General features: G+C 43.0%; 1 protein-coding gene across 1 annotated transcript; it reads right to left on the bottom strand.

The window, feature by feature from the left end:
- Positions 1-4,586: 4,586 nt before the first annotated feature.
- Positions 4,587-7,693, bottom strand: LOC119904818 (POU domain, class 3, transcription factor 3-B). Its single transcript, XM_038721503.1, has 2 exons — positions 5,798-7,693; positions 4,587-5,457 (listed from the first exon to the last, which is right to left on the bottom strand). Exons 1-2 carry the CDS (start codon positions 7,001-7,003, stop codon positions 5,359-5,361), a joined length of 1,305 nt encoding a protein of 434 aa, XP_038577431.1. The 5' UTR covers positions 7,004-7,693; the 3' UTR covers positions 4,587-5,358.
- Between the last annotated feature and the right edge of the window lie 1,155 nt (positions 7,694-8,848).

The raw sequence follows: 8,848 nt of genomic DNA, 5'->3' as shown, positions 1-8,848 counted from the left end.
ATTAAATCAAAACCGGAACATTATGAGAACAACAAGCATTATAAACACCTATAGGGAAATTATTTCCCCTCTTTTTGGGCGCAGTTTAAAGGCTACAATGTGATTTTTGCAGTAGGGTTTAAAGGTTTACTCTCGCTTGACTTTAACATAAAATGACCGATATTTGTAAAAAGGAACTGCTCGACAGTTATACATGTGTTTCAGATGAGAAATAAATCTAACAAAATGACCCGTGTTGTTGAATTAAAGGCGTTAAATCGGCATTTGGGAAGAGGAGAGGGCAAAACCAGCAGACTCCACCAGGCTTTATGTGCTTTTGAAATGCAGACAAGCAGATGAGATGCTGAAGTACATTACCTCTGTATGGCTGAGCTGCCTTCAGACTCCATTCACCCCTCCTCTACCTATCCATCCTGCCTGCTCAGGAAACCATGACCTTCACAATTTATAGAGAGGAAACCCCCGAGAGTCACGTCATATTTTAAAACGTCCTCCTCTTCTTTCTCTCCTCTTCTTCTTCTTATTTTCCTGTTGTGGCCACAAAAACGAATGTAGACTTGATAAGCTACATTTACATGTAGGCCCACGGTGATCTTTTGTTTACATGCCGTACTCAGTTTTAGGCTATAGTTGTTTTGTATTCCGATGTCCAAAGAAGAGAGAAATACCCCGTAAATGCTTATATTTTGGCCTATATATAAACCTGCATAAAAATAATAATAATAATAATAATAATAATAATAATAATAAATTACTGGTGCTGTTAACACTCATGAATGGCCAACTTATGTATTAATTATGCGCTCACATGTGCCAACGAAAATAACAGGAAAAATTATATAAATTAAATAACCACAATTAAACCAATAAACAATACCACTAATAATAATAACAATAATAATAACTAACTAATAATAATAACTAACTATATTTGCTTGTGGCGTTACCACAATAACTACACAATAAGGCATGAATCAAAGAAACAAGCCACAATACTTACTGTAAAATAACAGTAATAATTATGATCAGACGTCAGCAGTCACCGGCAGACAGAGGGATGTTTTTCTGAGCGTCTTTTTCTGCAGCAGAGATAAATCCATGTGGACGTGGAAGAGGAAGGCTCCCCGTGGAGAGCAGCTCAGAATAATCCATATTCATGCGCCCGACACGTGGAGTAAATACAGTATGAGAAGGGGGAACTATCGTGTATATTGCACGGTTTCACCAGGTTAGGATGAGCCTGACACCATATTTACTGGGTGCAGTCTGTGTAAGTGACATACTGTACAGTGGAACTACACCACTACTGCGAGTAAGTGCACTTAAAAACTGAGTATGATGTAGTACAAGCGTGCATCTAAAATGAGTAGGCCTATATTGGATTTTATATTATATCTTATTTTGAGTATTTAAGCTAGTTTAATACAACCATAGACACAGATAATAACTACCGGTATAATAAAAAGTTGCTAAGGTCTATAAATAATTACAAAGTGAACTAAAGTGTGTGTGTGTTATACAGGAAAATGCAACTCTGGACATATTATATATTTACAACCCTAAAATAATATCTACAAAGCAATATAACGTTGTATAAAAGTCCAATATTTAAATACACTTAAGTTGGCATGAGCCTAAAGCTATCATTATATACCCATAATGTAAACGTTACAGTGGAACAGACGTATAGTTTTATTATTAAGACTATTATTTGCTTAGGCGGATGTATAAAATATATCTGTGTAATTATTTTTATGGGATGTATATGGTTACAACATCTGTGTCAGTGGCTGATTGAAGGGCGCTGGGTGTTGACAGCCATATATTAAATATTCATAATATTTATGCATTAAAAGTTGGGTTTTATGGGACAAATCCGGAGTCCCTCCACTTCCCTAAAGAGCAGAGTGGTGTGACAACGAGCAGCTTTAATTAGTGCGAATGGGCGCGACGAGCCTGTTGGGCCTTTGGCGTCCTAAATCAATAGCAGGAGAAAGCAAAGGGCTCCTAGGGCCTCAACGTACCGGTGCGCACACACGTATACACACGCGCGCATGCGGTGCAGCCTTACACACGCACACCCATGCTGCTGCCAAAACGGTTTTGTAGACCCATGAAAAAGGCAAAGCTGTTGGAGAATAGGCGCACCAAAACCCATTATGAGATTTGAAACTCTTTTTGTGGCAGAATCTCTCACTAGATTTGGGACATTTCTGCACAATCCCCGCGAGCTGCTGGCTGCTCTGAAGGGTGCATTCTCGGGATCCACATGTAAACGCACCGGTCTGCCGTGAGGGATTGTGTTTATAGTCAACTTAGGACAGCAACGAGGAATTTCCAAGTGTTCCTCTCTGTGGTGAAGGTCTTGCGCGTGGTGCTTATCTTAGCACGTCATGTGACTTTGCATTAGATTTTACACAGAGGAGCACAGGAGCTGCATGCGTAATGAGCAAGAAGCATAGGTATAGACAATATCAGGGGAAAGTACAGCCTCGCTGCGCACGTGCTTTAGCTTTTATAAGGCTTATTATCATTTTATCTTTTAGCATTATAATTTCATTCATAATTAGTCTTGATTTGAGTACTTACATTTTAAAACGTCACACGTGCATGCAAATACCTTTAAAACACTTGTAAATAAATGGCCAAATCTAAAGTTTGGAGGACTGCACACACACAGCGCGTCTCTGCTGCCACTTTTGCTAATGGAGACAAAGAAAAATGATGCCTACTTCTCTATATCATTGAATTCAGTTGCTAAGCAACTAGTATGGGAAATCATCCGCGAAATTCAAATCCTGCAGCGAGGGGACACGTTTTGTTGAGTTTTGCTGAATAGGCGACCGAGACAACTCAAGAAAAGAAAAAGTTTCAAACACATTTGCCTCTTGCAGCCGTGACGAAAAGTAGTCCTGTTGGAAAATAAATAAATAAATAAAATGATAACACTGCCTGTAACACGGCTAAAACAGGGGATATATGATGTAGAATTTTTATAGGAAATAAAATACAAGACACAATGTCACCTACACTCACATTTGGCTGCACACGCGCACTATCAGCCCCTTCACAGGAAAAATGTTTGAATATATGATTTTCTCTAGCTCCTGTTAAAAATTAAAAGAAAACTCTGGGCCTGTCAAAAGTGCTGAAACAACAACCGTGATATTAATCTGCAGCACTCCGACATGTCACACAGCACTTCACTGCTCCATCCTCAGTAAACTGCAGCAGTGGAGAGGCTGAGCCTGTGAGCTGCTGCTCAGCTTTGGACAGACAGAATCAATAAGCTCTCTGACCCAGTGCCCCGAATCCTAAAACAAACATGTCAGCTCACCGAGTTACGGCCCCTCTACCTGGAAAACACACCTGGCGAGCCATGTGGGTCTGGTGTTTGAGGTTTTGTGGGTGGAGTTATGAGAGTCTTGCCGTGCATTCACGGCCGTGCAAGCAGCGGTGAATTGAATGTTGCTATTTCTATGAATGTAAATACATTACTTTGCGAATGACAGTTTTTGTTGCATTGGCGTCACTGACGTGCGCATTAGGCAGGCGTTCAAAACGCGGGCTAATAATTATGTGTTTGTCAGTGTTATGTGATGCTGCATCTCGATTACCAGCTGCAACGTAAATATTACATAACATGCAGCCAGGACGTGAGGACGCTCTATACGTCAGCTCACACAATATGGACGCGTCTGTCTTTTATCAGTTTGCATGTGATGCTCTCTTTTACTTTCTTCGTTTCTTTTTTTTAGACGAAATATAGATTGAGCCTGTTTTCCATCCTGCAGGCTGAGGTTAGGGCTCCTGCTTTTTGCCCAAGGCCTCAAGAGGCAGCAGATGTAAACAGACAGACGAGCCATTCATTGTGCAGGCCTGCAGCTGACCGCGATATTTCATTTAAATGGTCATATACAGTTATGGGATGATGAGAACAACGCTAGTGGACATTTACTCAAGCTTAGGCGGTCACATATGAGCTCCTAATACGTTAGATGCTGTATTAATACGCAGACGTGTCTTTTTTTTTTTTAAATTTTGGTAAATAAAAAAATCCCCGACTTTTATGGTCGTTAAGGTTATTTTCACTAACAGACTCCGCACTGAATTATTCTACAGGAGGTTATTATTAGCTGGCAGCTTCATCTGGGACAATAGTCCACCATTTTCTTCATTAGCTTCTGCTGCTGTGTATGCAGAAAATAGCACACAGGGTAATTCCTCTTCCAAAAAAAGGGGGAAAAAAGAAAAAACAGCCCACATTACCATAAGAATATAAATTTCAAAACACAAGATGAGTGCATTTCATTCTAACAAATTTATTGTGTCTCAATCAGCTCGTACGGAACCACTACTGAAATTAAATTACAATCAAATTATCACATCAAAATATACCCTTATTACCTAACAACGGTCAATGTCAGCTTATGATGATTTGTGCTCCTTTAGAAACGATAATACAAAAATTAAACAAATAAGGGCAACAACAAAAATATAAGATAAAAAATGATGGAAATAAAACAAGAAAATAAAGGGGGAAAGCATCTTACACAAGTTCCTGGGGGGGGGGGGGGGGGGGGGGGAATAAATTACCGTTTGGAATAATTCATATGTATTCCGAATAAAATATTAAAACAAGTAATTCTGATGAAAAATATAAAGTAAATAACTCCGATCAGTATCTGATCTAGTGATCTATATTGCCGGCTTTACAGAGTTTTGTTTATTAAAACCTACCAAAGAACACTGCTTAGAAAGGGCAGCATTAATAGTATATCCACAGCACCCACTCAGTCACACTTGGCAACAGATTTTCAGATTTTTTTTTCTCAAATAAGTGCAGTTGAAGTCTTTTCAAATGTCTTATGCTCTATTTGTTGAAAAAAGGGGGGAGAAAAATCCACTCACGGTGTCAATGTCCATTAAATAATGACAACAACAAAAAAAACAACCCCAAAAAAGAAGGTGATCTTTGAGATCAGGCGGGGACAGTCCTGGTCCTGGTTGTCTATTCTTTCTGGGCTCACGAGGGCCTCAACAGGAAAAACAGAATCCCCAATCCTCCCTGTGTGTGTGTAAACGAAACCATGCAGTCCACCTCAGGAAAAAAATAGATTTGCTGGAAATCACGATGGAAGCTTCGTGGATGTCACTCTTATTCATTGTGTTGCAGTTTGTCCCCTCTGTTATTGTTAGACATGGAGAGGGGGAAGGCGCTTCAGTCCCATTTCTAAATATACAAAATGCCTGCTCCTTTGTTTCTTCAATCAAACACAGGATAATTAAGGGGGAATTTTTTGGAGGGGGAAGAGAAAAAATATTAAAAAACAATACTTGGTTTCCTCTTGGTGTGTTTTAATGCGCCAAAATTACCTGGTGGAATGAACTTGTAGTTGTCACCCTCTGGTCGCTCGCTTCACTTGCATCTTTTAAGTAATCTACTAAAAAATGCCCCTGAAAGAAAAAAGCAGAAGGAACCTTTTAGGTTAAGACATTTCAGGGCCTGGAAGAAGGTTAACGGTGCGTTTTTCTGAGGGGGGGTTGGGAGGAAAAAGGGAAAGCTTGCTGTTTTTTTCTCTTTCTTTTTTTTCTGGTGAAAAATAGATAACACATTTGCAGTCTCATTTATATTCCCTCACAATCACAGTATCAAAAAAAATGTGGCTATCTTGGCGATAGTCTGTATGTTTTTTTAATCAGTTTAATTTCATATAAAATATTCTTGTGTGCTGTTCTATGTTTCACTGAACATTCTTTTGCAGTCCATGGAGGGGGGCGGTGTTTCTGCACTCACATTGCCGACCTGAGAGTACACATCCTCCGGCGTCTGTGCCACTCCTGGGGGCGTCATCCGTTTTTCCTTCTGTCTCCTATTGCAAAACCACACTCTAACCACCTCTTTCTCCAGCTGCAAGTTGTCCGCCAGGCTGGTGATCTCCTGGGCCGAGGGTTTGGGGCATTTTAGGAAGTGGCTCTCCAAAGCCCCTTTGACGCTCACTTCGATGGATGTGCGCTTCTTTCGCTTCCTCCCCTGCGCCGCGATCTTGTCGATGCTGGTGGGGCTGCCGGTGGACGAGTCAGCCTCCTCGAGCCACTTGTTTAACAAAGGCTTGAGCTTGCACATGTTTTTGAAGCTGAGCTGCAGAGCCTCGAATCTGCAAATGGTTGTCTGAGAGAAAACGTTCCCGTATAGGGTGCCCAAAGCCAAGCCAACGTCCGCCTGCGTAAAGCCCAGTTTGATCCTCCTCTGTTTGAACTGCTTGGCGAACTGTTCCAGGTCGTCCGAGGTCGGCGTGTCGTCGTCCGAGTGCGGGTCGTGGCTGTTGACGCCGCCATGGTGCTGGTGATGTGGATGCTGGTGGTGATGGTGGTGGTGGTGACTGCCGTGGTCCAGATCCGGGGTGTCCCCCCTCACCAAGCCCGGGTGCACCAGGCTCTGGCTCCCCGGACTAAGCATGCCGTTCACAGTGAACCCCGGCTGGGAGTAGATCAGCGACTGCTGCTGCTGCTGCCCCCCGGATATGGAGTTAATGTGAGCCGCAGTAGTGCTCCCCCAAGCCCCGGCGTGAGTCTGGTGGGGAGCTAAGTGTGGGGGCCTGTGGTGCAGCGCGGTGCCCGTATGCAGATCATCTCTGCCGGAGTTTTTCACGTCCTGCTGCTGCGGGCTGCCCGTCATCCCGACGGGACTCGACGACCAGGGCGATCCGGCTTCAGCTGCAGCGACCGCGGCTGCTGCTGCTGCCGCTGCGGCGTGAGGGAGGGATGTCACCCACTGATGGGCATGGCTCAGCATGTGTCCCCCATTGCTTGCTGCCATTGCGCCTTGCATAAAGTCACTCTGTACCATCTTGACTGAGGGGTCTCCCCTGTAGCCCCCAGACCCCGAGGTAACCGCAGCACTGCCCGGCTGCATGCCACCTCCAGAGTCAGAGTGCACGATGGAGCCGGACGATAAGATGCTATTGCTGGCCAGATAAGGATTGGAAGCCGCGGTGGCCATTCCGTCAACCCTTATGAATATGTTTGTGGATAACCCCCCTCCCTTTTTACAGTCACTTCTTTCGAGTAGGCAAATTGTATCTCATGAATTATTCAACTTTAAAAGTATGGGTAGGTTTTGGCAAATACCATCGAAGCGCGTAAACGCAAAATAAAAAAAACAGCTTCAAAAACTTGTCAGGAAAACTGAATAAAATCCGCATGTATTTACAACATTCTAGTTCAAACAATTGTGCATGGATAGCGGCGATAAAATCCCAGGTTGTTCAAAAGCCCTTTGAAACCATGTGCAGTCCGTTCAGAAAGTTTTGCACTGGGATGAAATTGTGAGCATTAAAATTAAAATATACAGCAAAAAAAGCGCTGTCCCAAACAAACTTTTTGGTGGTCGCAAAAACAAAAAGCCTTGCAAATTCTCCACAAGGTACAAAGTCCCAGTTTACGTCCCCTTTGGATGTGAAAAACATTAGCAGTGTCCTCAGTTCTTTTGTAATTCAGTCGCAGAGATTTCTCCCTCGCTTTATTCTTTTCTCTCTCTTCTTTTATAGCACTGTAGAGCCTATCTCTTTGTTCTGTTTTGATGTATATAAACCTGCCAAACCGCAAACTCCCGTTGAAGTACAATCCAGTATAACAGTGTACGGCGCTGCTCGCGAGCCTCTTCTCTCATTCGCTTGTTTTCTCTCTTCACCTCTCTCTCTCTATATCTCTCTCTCTCTCTCTCCCTCTCCCTGACAGGCCGCGTAGTCCCGCCCCTCTCCAGCTCCGACGACGCGCGGATGTTTACCCCCGTGCGTCCCCGTTGATTGGTTACCCAGGGTGTGATTGGCAGGCCTCGCCAGCCTTGCTCCGGGCGCTCGAGCCCTCCTTCCGGCTGTTCCAATTGGCTGATTTTTAATTGCAGTCCAAACAAAACGGGGAACACAACTTGGTAGTAAATAGTACTGAGATATAAGTACACAAACAGGGATGAAGGGGTAAATAAAAAAGCGGTAAACTGTGACCTCTGGTTTGTGATCGTCATGAGCCAAACATGATAAGCTTTAATTTTTTTGCCACAGTACATGCCTTCCACTATATTTATATGAGTAAACCTGTTTGAAAGTATACATTTTAATATAAATACATGCTATCAAGATGTGTGCCAGCTCAAACAGATGGATAATCTCTATTTAATAAATAAAAATGCGTATTTAAATGGATTTATCTTCTGTTATCCTTGTCCCAGGACTAATGCGAAGAATTGAGAGTTTGAAAACCTGCATGCGCATTTGACACTGTAAGATCTATCGGTAACAATTATAATTATCTGGTAGCCTGACCTGATTGTGTATAAGGCACTCGGTTAGGGGTTTAATTCCCTCTGGGCCACCCATGAAAAATACAGGAAAAGACTTAATGAATAAATGGTACATGCTTTATCTTGTTATATTAACCTACGTGGATGGATGACGTGCATTGTCTGTTAAAACGGCTCGATTAGCATTTTTAAAACTGCGTTTGACGAAATTTACCAGCTCAAGTTAAACTGTTTATGAGCGTGTAAATGTCAAACAGTCTCGCTCAGGCTCATGCTCGTTTATAGAAAAACCATGACACTGCACCCTAAACCTCAGAGCAGCACATACATGTGTAAAACACAGCAGAGAGAGGGAGTGCGCGTCATGGTGTGAGTGCAGGGAAGGCACAGCAGCCTTGAACCGGCGCAGCCCTCGCTCCTCGGCGGCTCAGGAGTTAACCGCACAAAGGTTGCGGGGATGCTGCCATGCGGAAACGCCGCGCACAGGCAACCTCACAGAAGCACAGTGAAAGAGAAAGTGGCAACCAAAACAAGGCAAATTGAGCA

The sequence above is a fragment of the Micropterus salmoides genome, unplaced genomic scaffold (genome assembly GCF_014851395.1).
Source record: "Micropterus salmoides isolate LMB-PRFRI ecotype aquatic unplaced genomic scaffold, ASM1485139v1 Ms_hic_scaffold_1, whole genome shotgun sequence".
Lineage (NCBI taxonomy): Eukaryota > Metazoa > Chordata > Actinopteri > Centrarchiformes > Centrarchidae > Micropterus > Micropterus salmoides.
This window is presented reverse-complemented; position numbering and strand designations above follow the sequence as displayed.

What these genes read in the sequence shown, in the direction of transcription:
- LOC119904818 (XM_038721503.1), bottom strand. Translation starts at nt 7,003, where the DNA reads ATGGCCACCGCGGCTTCCAATCCTTATCTGGCCAGCAATAGCATCTTA. An exon ending in TGTACTCTCAGGTCGGCAAT is followed by an intron (nt 5,458 to 5,797) that starts GTGAGTGCAGAA and finishes TTTTTCTTTCAG; the next exon opens with GGGCATTTTTTAGTAGATTA.